This window comes from Daktulosphaira vitifoliae, unplaced genomic scaffold, assembly GCF_025091365.1.
Source record: "Daktulosphaira vitifoliae isolate Bord-2020 unplaced genomic scaffold, ASM2509136v1 Scaffold_4, whole genome shotgun sequence".
Lineage (NCBI taxonomy): Eukaryota > Metazoa > Arthropoda > Insecta > Hemiptera > Phylloxeridae > Daktulosphaira > Daktulosphaira vitifoliae.
In genome coordinates, this window is record NW_026099575.1 from 11,499,517 (window position 1) to 11,514,201 (window position 14,685).

Consider the following 14,685-nt stretch of genomic DNA (forward strand, 5'->3'; position numbering starts at 1 on the left):
GCGAGCGTTTTAAAATTTCGACTGTTTTCGAGAAAAACGATCACTGACGCTATCGTTTTATGACTTAAGGTTTGAAATTTTCAAAAATATTTCTGAAATATCATAATAAAATAATTTAATCCGTTAAGGATATTTATTGAAAATGAATTTTTAAGTCAATTTTTTTTTTAAATTCATATTTAATACATGTTATAGTTGTCATTTAAGAATTGATTGGGTTAGATTATTCACTATCTTTTTGTTTTATATTATGCAAGTTATTTTCATAAATTATGTTTAGTTAATTAAGTACATTCTGTCAATTTCTTATAAATATGTTTATAGTATGAATTTGTTGGAATATTTAATCAAGTTTATTGTTATATATATCTTATCTGTTGCAACTTTGGCTTTATAATCAGCATACTGTACTCAAAAATAACTTTCGTTTTGAAATTTTTGTTATACCCACGCACAGTTTATATTAAGATACAATTTTGCATTTGCGCATAGCACTTTATTTTATTATTTTATGAAGGAATGTTATGAATAGATAAGTTATACATAAATTTCAGCACGATTTTAAGTATATAAGTTTATACATACATTATCAGCATAATATAGTATTAACAATCTTATTAACATTTTTCCTGCAAAACACTTATCGTGTCTGTCGTAGGTCCTACAGGAATCATTGGCCTCCTCACGAGGATGGTCCAAAGAGGCTTACATGTTAGGCTCGAAGGGCTCCGCTAGGCAAAACCTAGTATTATATAATGTAATATATAACCATATTTTTTATTATTTGTTTCAAATAAAAAAAAAAAACTATACATTTTTTTCTTATTAAAGACAAATAGAAAAATATTGTTTAAAACAAAGTCTAAGAATGTGAAAATTGTTAAAAAAAAGTTACAGTAATTTTATTATTAAATCAAAAATTATATTAGTTGACAGTTGTATCTAATTCATCCTACATTCAAGTAATAATGTATATTTGTATATTTCATTGTACTGAATTATTATGGTGATAAACAATTTTTTTATTAGAATCAAAAAACTTTTATAAGAAAAAAAGAAATTTTTGAAAAAGTATATATGAAGCGTTACTCAAACCTTTTTTTAAATAACACCCAAATACTATATATAATAAAGGAACAAGTTCTATGATTCTCAAATTTTAATTTATAATAATTAACTGACCATAAAACATAAAAATAAAATTCAATATAATTCTTTAATAAGTGTTCCTTTGTAATTGCAGTAATAAAACAAATAATATAATGTTATAATAAATAAAATACTATACTGAAACTACAAACTATAAGGTGTTACTTCATACGAAATAGTAACCTGAAAGGGATTTAATTAATTTTTCACTTCTATCATAAATAGTAATATTAAATATTCTATTTACGATTAAAATAAATCTATATAAATAATATTTACTAAATTATTTCTTTAATGTTAACTTTGCTATTCTATTGAGCTTAAATCTACGATTAACATAAGTACTTACCTTGCATTTTTTTAAATTAAATCCATTACACCAATCAACTAATGAAACTTAAAAGAAAATGTATTTTAAAACCGATTACTATAATTAACTGATTTAAGTGTATTACATAATCATGAAGAATAATTTTTTTTTGTTGACAAAAAGATTCTAATAATATTACCACAGTATTGTGTTAGATTTGAATACATGTCTGTTTTGCTTAGATGGATTAATGGATTGTTACATTAAATAATACAAATTTACTTTACTAAGCAATAATTTTTAAGGAGATTTTCTATTACTGCCAACTCAATGGATATAGTAATTTTCAAAAGTTAAGGTAGAAAGTTATATTTTTTTATCTCATCTTAAAATGTTAAGTCTTAAAAATCGTCCAATTGTTTTATTTATGTTAATAGTTTTCATATTTATGTATTAATAAAAATATTTATTACATTAATTTGTTATAACCCAACGAAATCTACTTTTAAATATCTCTGTAAAACGTCTTATAAACTTATTCATAATATTATTTATGTATGTAAAGTATTTTAGATAAAAATGAAAAATTTCAAGTTTTTAACAAATATTTTAGTATCATCCAATCGAAAACTAAAACATCATTTTAACTAAATACGCCATTGATTCAAATGTATATTATAATATTATATGTCCAAGAGATTAACTATCACAAGTCTATTTTTTAATGAAAATTATGTAGAACAATTAAACGTTAATTTCATTAATATTTCTAAAAATAGTCTTAACATTTTAAATGTATGATTTATTACAATATTATTTATATATTTTAAACATTTATGATTATTTTCAGTAATTGAAAAATTTAACAACGTGTGCTTGTAATAAACCAAGTTAAAATACCACTAAATAACACAAAAAAAATGGATTTAAAAAAAAGTGACAAGAAATTTTTAAACAATAAAGATTTTGGTGACTGGAAATCTTTGGGATGTGCATACAAAATAAAATATGTCATTCAAAACATAACTGTAGAGCCCATTTTAGCAATTTTTCAAATATCATCGGTGTTATCTAGTTTAACAACACAAAATTTAAATCTACAAAAAGCATGTCGAGTCAACTTAAATATGTCTAGAGAAATATGTTCTGGATTGGAAAACAAAAGTTTAACACACCTTTACAAAAAAGAATCAATTGAAGTTCAACAAATAGTGGCAAATGTGTTAATTTGGCAAACAGTCATACAAAGTAGCATACCTTGCATTCTAATAATATTCATTGGATCATGGAGTGACAGAAATAATAAACGTAAACCTTTCATGTTGTTACCCATTTTTGGCGAAATTGTTAGAACTATTGGATTACTTCTATGTGTTTATTACTTTTATGAATTCCCAATAGAAGTAGCAGGTCTAGTAGAATCGTTACCAACAGCAATTGGAGGTGGAGTAACTGTTTTGTACTTGGCTACATTTTCCTACATTGGAGATAAGTGTACTGTAAGTAAAAATTAAATCATGATTTACGGTCAATGTGGATTAGCGGGTAGTATTTTGTGGACAAGGTTCAACAAAATGTCTGAAAAGCAAATAAATGCGATTTCGCTAGACTCATAGTATAGCGATCCAGATTGATTTTTGACACCTTTTTATTGGTAATTTTTTAAGAATAAAAATATAGTTAGGGTAAAATTTTTCAAAACATTCCTCTAGTCGATTCATAGTTTTCTAACTAAATAACTACAGCGTAATATTATAATTTTCTTACGTAAACTGCCAGTTAAATTTTTCAAATTCGTTGTAATTATAATAGATTTTTTTTGTAAATATGAAATAAATTATTGTAAAATATCAAATGTTTTGTCATATGATACATATTTTAAACTGACAAACAATTGAGTTAACCGGTTTTACATGAAATTTTTATACTTTGATAAACTTATTTTTTTTTTTTTGCTTCTACCTCTTTATTTGGAAACAGTAAAATTGTCTCATTTTTTTCCCTGTTGAATAGTTTCACAATTTAACAATATTTCAATATTAAATTAGACCTAGTAAGATCTCTTATTTGTAATAATTCTCATCTTAAAAAACAACTATAAAATATTATTCCGATTCTAATCTTGCTAATCATAAATATTAGATCTTAAGTTTTTATTTATTTATTTTTTTTTTAGGTTAAAAATAGAACTATAAGAATAGGGTTATTAAGCATGTTTTTTGGGTCTGCATTCCCTATAGGAGCTTCCCTATCAGGCGTCCTTTACCAAAATATTAACTTTTATGGTGTATACTGTTTATCTTTATTTTTATACATTATCAGTTTACTTTACTGTGTTATTCGTATAAAAGAACAACCACAACAAATATCGATAGATAATGTAGAGCATACTTTACAAAATTGTATGTATTACCTAAGGGAATTTTTTAACCTCAAACACATTCGAGATACTTTTGCTGTGACATTTAAAAAAGAGCCATATAATCGATGGGTCACAATAATGATGTTACTAGTTATTGTTGTAACTACAAATGGTCCTTCGCAAGGTAAGTGTTTCTCGTTATATTTTATAAAAAATTAAGTATAATTTCTCTTTTACTTTGACACTCATAAGTTTTGAGTCAGTTATAAGAATTTCAAACGTTTCGATGCACTAAAGTGTTTGTATCATATTCCACTATACTATTCAATTATTTAGTAGAACCCTCAAAAAAAAAAAATCACACAAGAAGAATAGGAAAATTAAACTCGCGGTCTAATATTACTGCGTCTCATCGCGAATATTCGTATCCAGTCCTGCTAGGGAGGATTTAAATATAAATACTAAACGAGGAAGTTTAAGGGTTCATTGTACATTGCGTGTACATATGTTAAATATATCTCATAAATTAGCTGAAATACTTCATTTATTGAAAATACTGTACTTTTAAATTATACAGCACCCTACTTGAGAAATTATTTATCATAAAACTAATTAAAATTGTTTAAATACTTCCAAAATAACTTAGAAGGATATTTTTTAAAAATTAGGAAATAAATATATATTCATTTTTTATGTTATAAATATTTAATGTTTATTAATTATTAATATTAATGTTATAAATAGTTTTAAAACTTAAAACAAATAATTGATAATTTTTAAAAATAATATTTATCAATAATGTTTTTTAATTTGTTTTTAAATGGCTCAGCTTTCCTCTAAACCATTATAAATGAAATTTGTTTTGAATAATTTCAGGAGAACAAGTTGTTGGATATATGTATACCCGTTTAAAATTCAATTGGAATGAATTAGATTACAGTTTATACTCCACATTAATATTTATATTGAACTTGATTGGTAATAACTTGATATTATTTTTCTTGGATTGTCTTCTAATAAATATAAAATCAGGTTTAGGTATTACCTTGGTTATTTTATGTCATATTTTTAAAATGGACGAAGCGTTGATTGGAGCAATTGCAGTTAGTAGTAAAATAATGGCAGAATTTGTATATGCTTTTGCAACGACAGAATTTATTTTTTATATTGGTTGGTTGATAATAAATTTAATCTATTTTTGAATAAATACAAGTAATACAATAATTAAATAAATATTGAAAAATTAGTATATAAAATGAAAAATTATTTTAGCTATAGAAAAAGTAACTTTTTTTAGTTAATTTAACATTAATTTTTTATCCTTTATAATTCTTTGTCAAATTTTCTAAAACGTAAATTATTATTAATAATAAAAATATTTTGATAAAATATATATCTATATGAACTAAACAAACTTAAAAATTAACATAAATGGTGTTTATATAACCATTTATGAATTATCTAGTTAACACAAAATATGTTATTACTTTTATCTATAAAACCTACTGAATAAATATACAATTTTTTTTAGAATTATTGTAAATAAAAAAAAAAGCTGTCAGATTTCAGACAATTTAAATATCCCTTATTTAATCAAGTCAAATAATTTCAAATTTTTGACAAAGAAATGTATATATAACGTATGATTTTATAAACATTATTACCTTTGCCTCTATCCCAACTATTTAGAGTCGACTTTACCTAAACGATTTGGTAGAATTTTACACCAGCTGTCTACATGACACAACCTTATATGGCTAAAGAAACCGATAGGGGTAAAGGTATATGCCACTGTTAAAGTTCCTGTATAGTCACCCATCATGGGAACCAACGGCAAACAGTGCAGCTGAACATCAGCACTAAAGTGTAGACAGAATATCTCACTGTGCTACACCACACCCCCAAATAATTCTAAGAAGTAAATATAAATGTTCCTTTTTAGGTATTTTTGTTGAAACGATGAGTGGTGCATCAATCATTGTAGTTCGTTCTATTTTGACAAAAACCGTTCAAACGCATGAGCTAGGTATGAAACATTTTATGAACAGCTTATTATTTTATTAATATTATTTTATTTTTTTATGATTGACAGGCCAAGTATCGGCAATCATAGGTTTTATAGAAACATTGGTACCGGTGTTTTACAAACCATTTTATAGTTTAATTTATAAAGCATCATTAAACACATTTCCTGGTTTAATCTTTATAATTAGCGTTATAATGCTCATTCCCGCTAATATTTTATTTTTGTAAGTATTTTTAAGGTATAATCAAAAGCATTGTTTTAAGAACCATTGCTGGCGCTATGATTTCCGAAATCCTCTACAAATTGTACATGCGAAAATCAAAAATATGAAAAATATCTATAGCACGACACCATGTGCGGTTAAACTTTCAGCACCCCCCTCCATGGCACGGCTAGTTAATAATTTAAATTTATAAATGATATAAAAAAAAGATTTACATTGAGATTAGAATATAAAAAGTTAAGTCCATGTTGGTCGTAAAATTTACAAAAAATTGAAGAATAGTAACATATACAAATCATAAGATATATATTCGTTACATGGTTTATAGGAAAACGAAAACTTCGAGTTTAGTTTGAAATTTAAAAATTGTCACTGATGTTCCTAATCAGGCGTCTCGTTTTGCTTCAAATTTAATCTTAATATAAAGTCAAAAACTTGTAATATATTATATTAATTTGTTTGTTCCTTTTTCCCCTTAACGTTGTATATTTTTATACTAAACATTCAAATATAATTTTAAAAAAACCCAGCACAGGGGGGTCGTGGCACAGTGGTGACATGGCATAGTTGGATCAAGTATAATGATAACTGACAGTAATTAAAATCACTATCAAAAAAAAGAAACGCTTCGATGCAAATCTTTAGATAGTGTTTAATTTTAAAAAATTGGTGTATTATTCTAAAAGCTACATGATCTGTTAGTTCCTTATAATATCCTGATTAAGATAAAGTATGTCGAATGAAAAAGAGATTATTAAAAAATACTATTTCTCATAAAAAAATTGTATTGATCCATACATTTTTTAAAAAGTTATAAATAGCATTCGGTAGCCATTTTCGCCGTGAAGACAAGTCCAGAGGTCAAATTTTTTTTTTCAAATTAAAGTATATTACATTAGCTTTAATTTAAGATATACAGGGTGGCCCCCCACTCACTGACAACTTAAATAACTTTTGATCCAGTTAATATTTTTAGCTGATTTTTTTTTTAAATAATAGTTATACGTTAGGTCTATAGCTATATCTCAATAATTAATTTTTTTACATTTTATTAAAAATATTAATTATTTTTAAATTTTAAATAAAATGTAAAAAAAAAATCTAAGATAGCTATTTTGTAGAGTAGAATTTAAGAAAAATTTTAGTAAAAAAATATCTTATTAATATTCAGTAGTAAATATTCTGTAGCGTTTTGAAGTTTGTGAAAATTTGAATTTTCATGTACTATTTTACGGTATTAAACATTGAAATACGTATTGAGAAAAGGACAGAAGAAAACGCTATCTTTTCAATATACTTTTGAATGAGAGTGATAAGTAATAATTGCCTTATCTAATTTCTTATCATGGTATTAATGCCAAGTTTGTAATGTATACACATTATCATCATATGTATACACAGTAATCATGAAAAGATAGCGTTTTCTTCTGTCCTTTTCTCAATACGTATTTCAATGTTTAATACCGTAAAATAATACATGAAAATTCAAATTTTCACAAACTTCAAAACGCTACAGAATATTTACTACTGAATATTAATAAGATATTTTTTTACTAAAATTTTTCTTAAATTCTACTCTACAAAATAGCTATCTTAGATTTTTTTTTTACATTTTATTTAAAATTTAAAAATAATTAATATTTTTAATAAAATGTAAAAAAATTAATTATTGAGATATAGCTATAGACCTAACGTATAACTATTATTTAAAAAAAAAATCAGCTAAAAATATTAACTGGATCAAAAGTTATTTAAGTTGTCAGTGAGTGGTGGGCCACCCTGTATATAAAAGTGTCAGACCTTCCGGAACATTTTCAAAAATTAAGTTGAAAAAGTGAATTTTTTGTAAAAAAGTTGTCATTTTAAATCCTACCCTATGGGCAGGTTATGTGTCAGATTTACAAAAAATATATACCAAATGATAGATAAAGACATCAAATATCTATAAAAAAAAATTATATTGAAATGTTCATTTTTGAAAAAGTTACGGCAGTTTTTAGTAAAAAAATTTGAAAAAATTTCGAAAATTAGCCATTTTTAAATTTGTAATTTTTTTGGAGATTTCCCCCACTTACGGGGAACGAGGGAAATTTGTTCAATTTTTGAGGGTAATGTCTTCAACTAGATACAATTTGTGATCTGTTGACGTATTGTTGAAAGTTCGGTGAGAGCTGAGAAAAAGTGGTAACAGACAAAAAAAAACACATCTTAGTAAAACTAATACCTTCTCAGTTTCGCATCGAAGCTAAAACATATAAATAGCTTGTATGTTCTTATATCAGTCAAATATTCAATAACAACCATCATAATTTCTTCAAATTATTAAGTTTATAAAATATTTAAAAAACTGTAATTCTATCATCAATTCTATTGTATTTTAAAGGAATAATATGATTATTTTTTGAACAAAAATTATTTCAAATATGATGATATAAACAAAACTGAAATTACCTAAGTATTATATTAATAATTAACATTTGTTAAGACTATGGTCTAATTATTGTTTTAAATTTTAGATGGATGTATGGCAATAATAGGCTGATAAAACAAAAAATTAAAGAACTAGAAAATAGTAAAGGAATTTAATTTTAATATGTTTAAGTATCTTTAATTGATTTTATTTCGGCTTTAAAATTATTGAGTTTAATTTTTAAAAATATGCCTGAATTTAATTAGAAGTATTTATTATTAAGATATTTTTACACAAAATTAATAAAATGTATAAATAAAAAACAATTTTTTGACAAAATATTTAAAAAATCTGTTTTAATTAAATTATAAATATTAATATGCAATTATGAATATTATTATAATTAATGCAATTATGCAATAATGAAAATCATAGGTAACTTATTGTCAAAGTTGTTTCAATAATAAAATTATTTAAATTTCTAACATTAAAATTTACATAATTAGTTTATACAATTATTTTTCTGAGAGATATTTTTATTAACTGATTCCAAAAATTAAAAAAAATAACAATAATAAAATTTGTTCTAAATTAAAATTTTTAATTTATATGCAAATATATTTTTATTTAAGTCTCTAATTATAATAAAATGATGAAAATTCGGCATAGTTATTCAAATTTTAGCAATTATGTATAATATATATTTTTTTAGTAATTTTTTTATATTCTTCTATTAAAAATAAATAATGTGCTTAATTATTAGATATAGTTAGTCCATCGTGTAAAATATTTTACATACTTAGATTATTTTATATTTTTAAATATAACAATAAATAATTTTTTTATATTTTAAAACAAATAAAAAATTCCATAAGAATAATTTTAAGGTTAAATGCTCTTACAAAATTAATGAAAACATTTAAAATAATCTTTTTCACTTAATAAAATACATTTATATTTTACCTTCAATTAGATTTAACTTTTAACTTGTTAGAATCGTCTAACTTCAAATAAATATTAATTAAACAATACAAATCATGAATTAATTTTTGATGTTTCTACATTGTATTTTATTGAGTACTATTTAAGTTCAAATGAACCAGAAATTTTTATACTTATGTAACAATTACGAAGATCATGTATGACTAACATAAGATAAAATTATAGTATATAATACAAAAGAATCAATCAATTTTCAGTTTTGTAATAAAAAATATTTTCTGATATCTAATTTTTTAATATATTACATTTATATATTAAAAAACCCAGCACAGTGGAGACGTGCCATATTTGGGTACAGTATAGATTTAATCTGACCGTGATTAAAATCACTATCATAAGAAACGGTTCGATGCAAATCTGTAGATAGTATTTAATTCAAGAAATTGGTGGATAATTACAAAAGCAACATCAACTTCTATTTCCTTAATCATATCCAGATTAGTAATTTTTAAAACAATGTAAAATTATTTATTTTTGTAGTTGAATACTTTTATCATATCGAATCTAATTTGACCAAAAATATTAGAAAAAATATAAAAAATACTTTAAAAATATTAGAAATTAATAATTTTAATTGTTTGTATGGATAAAACTGTTTAAGCTACTTTTCGTTTAATTAAGCGATTTTTTTCAATTTTTGAGGGTAATATCTTCAACTAAACACGTATTGTAATCATTTGACATATTTTTTAAATATTTGGTTAAGGATGGAAAAATAAATCGAAGCCACAAATAAAACCACATAATAAAATAATATTAATATGAATAAGAAATATCTTCTCATGAGGGAAGATGACAGTAATAGGATCCTTGATATTTATTGAAGTAAATGAATAAATATAAATGAGATAAAAATCAAATGATTTGAAAATTTTTTCTTAAAAAAACTTACAAAAAATATAAAATATTCATTGTCACAATCGGATTCGAACGTAGTACCCTAAGCGTAAAAGACTACAATCCGTCGCTTTCGTCGGGTGGTAAAATTGGGTGATTCAAATTTTAGTTACTTTTTCGACTTTAAAAAAGCAAAAAAATTTAAATAAATTTAACTTCTTTTGTCTTATAAACTTTATTCTATGTCAATTAAATTATATAATATTTTTGAAAGTCAGTGTATTTCGCTTGTAAGATATTTTAATAAGAAAATAAAATCAAAACACAGAAATTTAACACAAAAATAGCATATTTTTGAATACGGTAGCCATTTTCACCAAGAAGAAAATCTATATTTCATAGTAATGTATATAATATAAGCTTTAATTTAATATTAAATAAAAGTGTCAATATTTTCGGAACATTTTCAAAAATTACATTAAAAAAGCTCAACTTGTGTGCAAAAATTGATTTTTTGAATTCCTCCTGCGGGCAGGTTTAGTCATATTTTCAAAAAAATTATATCAAATGAAAGAAAAATATCTAAGGATTCAATTAAAAAAAAATAACTTTAATTTGTTTACTTTTACTGATCTTAAAATATACATCAATTTAATTGGTTTCATTGAAATTGAAGTATTAAAAAAAAATTAAGTAAATGAACTACAATAAAAAGGACTTCTATTACAAACACTCCGTAGACATCTTTAACAAAGTAATACTATGACGTAAATATTAATCTTTTTATAATCGAACAATTAATATTTATTTTTAAGAAACCGATAAACGTAAAGCATCTTGAAAAATAACCTTTATTTAACGTTTGTGATTGAATTCAGCTAACGTACTGAGCTGCACTTCAAAAAAAAAAAAATTACGATGAGTTATGCCAAAACAACATCTAAATTGGAATCATTAATTGAAGACGTACCTCAAGTCAACTACACTATTTGCGAAGCTACTATTAATCACTGTGATCAAATATTCAATCTTGTCCAAGTAAGTTAGTTATTTATTTTATTATTTATATTGCAAAGAATTATGAAAAATCACATTTCGGATTGTGAAATTATTATTATCTTTCATCACAACTTTCCAAGTATAATACACCCAGAGAAAAACCTCGATCTATATAATAAATTCATTGTTCAATTTGATAAATATATCATTACTATTGAATCAATGATATATTTATCAATATGATATTTTTTTTTCTTGTCTTGAACAATAATTATTTATAAGAATAGTTATTTTGTTCGTATTAATAAAACATTATCATAAACCCTTGATAAAATTTCTCTTTCAATTTTGATTGAGGTTTTTCTTTGGGTGTATAGTACTCTAAAACTATTACACAGTATTGAGTTTATTACAATTCAAATTTCTAGAATTTTTACATTAGATTGGGCTTACAAAACTGGTTGCATTTAAATTGTTGACTAGTAATCAATTTCTAAAGTTTCCAATCATGTGAAAATAATTTAAATTTGATATATATATATATATATCAAATTCTATTATTCAAAAAGCGCATCTAATGAATAAAAGTTGGTAATAGTTATAAAAACGGCTACAAAATATGTTCATATTATTGAAATTAATTCTATAGAAAATCTTACAGAAATATGATATAACTCTTGAGAACCCAATGAAGTTCATTCGTTATTTCAAAAATATTACTTAATAATAAATTGATCTACATTTTTTTTATATTTCTGTAAACAATTTTTTATTTTAATTAGTTTTATTGAATTTATATATATTTTTACTTTATATGATTATTAATATTATTTTAATACGGGTAGTAAAATAATTGTTACAGGATTTTTTTAAGAAACACAAATATATCATTTTTTTAATTTTAGGAATATTATACAGAATACGGGATTCCAAAAAATAGACAACTAAATATATCAAGTAAGCTGTGACAAAATAATATTTTTTATTCTAATTTTTAGAAGTTTATTTATTCCATAGCATTTAGACGAGATGGTTTTGAAACTAGTTCCCCATGTTTCCGATGCTTTATAGCTCTAACCAAAACTCGAGGTATGATTTAATTTTACTGCTTAATGCTTTCTTAAATATGTTTCTAATATTTTAAGAGAATGTAAGAGTGTAACTAATGTACATACTGTGATACATCGTGGCATAAAGGAGCTTTTTTTATTATAAATAACACTGAATATATTATTATATATATATATTATTTGAATAATATTAAAAGAAATATTATTCAAATAAAAAAAAAATAGATGAACAATAGTTTTTCTTAAATAAAAATTTAATGTACACTGATAATTTTATAATTTTCATTAGATCACTTACTTGTTAAACTAGATCTGAAATCAGTGTAATAATTGTGTAATTTATTGTTTGAGGACAAAACATACTCTTCAAAAAATATATTTTGTCATAGAAAATATACAAATGATTTACGAGTAAATTGAATAAAATATTTGAGTCTTGTAAGTCTTTAAAATATTTTGCCAAATTTTTTTAATCAATTATAGCATTTACTTAAACAAATAAATGTAATTTGTATTCAATATTAGATATTAACTATTTAGGTGGGATTGACGAAATTATTGGTTTTGTTCTATGGTATAGAAGTTTTGGAAGTACAACTGGCCCCAGAGTATACCTTGAGGCGTTATTTGTCACTAAGTTATATAGACAAAAACAAGTGGAGCAGGCTTTATTTGAAGAGACATTACAGGTTAATAGATTTTATTAAAATTAATTAAGCTTAATAATTGTATTAAACCTTAAAATTAATTAAATTACATCGGATGTACACATTTTTTAAATTATAACTTTTTACATTATATAGTAATACAATTTAGTACTACTAAACAATATGACATGAAAATAAAACATTCTTAGGAAGGAGAAAAACTTAATTATTCAAATGTTAACTGGATAGACAAGCGTTCTTACTTATCTGAAGAATTTTATACCAACATCGGAGGAGAAAATTTAACAAAAACTCAAACATTTTTATTGTACAAGCTTGACGAAAAAGCAATATCTGCCATCGCATTACCATTAACAAAATAAATAATTTCAGTTTCAATATTTTTATAACTTCTTAAAAATTATTATTATCTGTATTTTTTATTTTATCGAGAAAAGTTATGTATCACGGTAAATAATAGCAACACAATCTTTTAGTATTAAGTTACGTTTTTAATTAGTAAATCATTGACGAGAAATTCAATGCTAAAAATTTTTAGGACACATTATACTAAGTTAAGTAAGTTATAAATGTTGAGATGTATTAAATTGTTTAAACATTTAATAATTTTAGCCTTTTGCAATTAACTAATTAGTATATGAATATGTGAGAAAGCATTTAGCTTCCAATATAAGGCCCACCCCGCTCCTAGTTTTTAATAAATAAATTTTAGTTTAATAAAGATCTATTTATTTACCTCTTCAAAATAACACCTTTTATTTTAAGCGTTGCTCTTTGCACATTTTGCACATCTAGTCAGCGTGTATCTAACCAAAATAATAAAAAAGGTAACTTTGCGCTTTTTAAAATAATTTCACATGTATATACACTCGTTTATATGTATTACTTAAATTTAAAATAAAATTACAAAGAACTCTTTTTAAATAAATTGTTATCTAAATTAATATTTTAATAATTTTATAAAATTTATTAAAAATTGTAAGTTTATAATTTTTTAACTACGTTGTTCAAGAATCATAAAAAATAAATTATACTTCTTTAAATAAAAATAAATCTTAATTCCCTCTGAAATATTTTAAATAATGGTTACAAAAGATCTAAGCAATTTTTCGGAATTTATATTTTTGTTAATATCATAAATTCTCAAATTAAAAAAAATATATATCTTTTTTTCCTATTTGTACACACAATTAACAGTAGTTTTCAGTGTTCAATTTTTAATGATTTTCTGGGATAAAGGGTACTTGAGAATTATAAGTACTTGAAACACTTTTCAAAATCTTATCTTATATATAATAATTAATGCATAAATTTGGCATCTAGGGTATGTCAATTTTACCTCCCCTTCTTAAATCCGCCACTTGTAATTTTATTATTTTTGTCAATTGAAAATAAGATTTCTTAAACCACCAAACAGAGAAAATTTTCAACAAATTTTAACTTAAGAAATAAATTTTTCCCTCATTTAAGAATATTAAATAAAAGTTAAAAGAATGACATTAAATAAATGAATGTACATTTATAATATAAAAATATACAAAAAATTCTTTCTTTTATTAACCTAAATTTATAAAATAACAAAAACACGCATACGAAAAAATATGAACAATAATGATTAGATAACAATGA

At 23.3% G+C, this 14,685-nt stretch overlaps 2 protein-coding genes across 4 annotated transcripts; both read left to right on the forward strand.

Annotated features, from left to right (window-relative positions):
* Positions 1-1,698: 1,698 nt before the first annotated feature.
* LOC126904197 (uncharacterized) lies at positions 1,699-8,734 on the forward strand. Of its 2 annotated transcripts, XM_050682975.1 has the most exons (8): positions 1,699-1,817; positions 2,310-2,958; positions 3,636-4,005; positions 4,698-4,799; positions 4,854-4,991; positions 5,764-5,847; positions 5,914-6,070; positions 8,587-8,734. In XM_050682975.1, the coding sequence occupies exons 2-8, from the start codon at positions 2,380-2,382 to the stop codon at positions 8,654-8,656; spliced, it is 1,500 nt and encodes a 499-aa protein (XP_050538932.1). In that variant the 5' UTR covers positions 1,699-1,817; positions 2,310-2,379; the 3' UTR covers positions 8,657-8,734. The 2 variants fall into 2 exon arrangements, with proteins under 2 accessions (XP_050538932.1, XP_050538933.1); XM_050682976.1 differs by lacking the exon at positions 5,914-6,070 and having other exon boundaries at positions 8,587-8,689.
* A 2,422-nt stretch (positions 8,735-11,156) lies between these two features.
* On the forward strand, positions 11,157-13,779 carry LOC126904207 (uncharacterized). Of its 2 annotated transcripts, none has more exons than XM_050682991.1 (5): positions 11,157-11,357; positions 12,224-12,275; positions 12,336-12,407; positions 12,929-13,077; positions 13,192-13,438. In XM_050682991.1, the coding sequence occupies exons 1-5, from the start codon at positions 11,238-11,240 to the stop codon at positions 13,192-13,194; spliced, it is 396 nt and encodes a 131-aa protein (XP_050538948.1). In that variant the 5' UTR covers positions 11,157-11,237; the 3' UTR covers positions 13,195-13,438. The 2 variants fall into 2 exon arrangements, with proteins under 2 accessions (XP_050538948.1, XP_050538947.1); XM_050682990.1 differs by having other exon boundaries at positions 11,158-11,357; positions 13,245-13,779.
* The last annotated feature ends 906 nt before the right edge of the window (positions 13,780-14,685 follow it).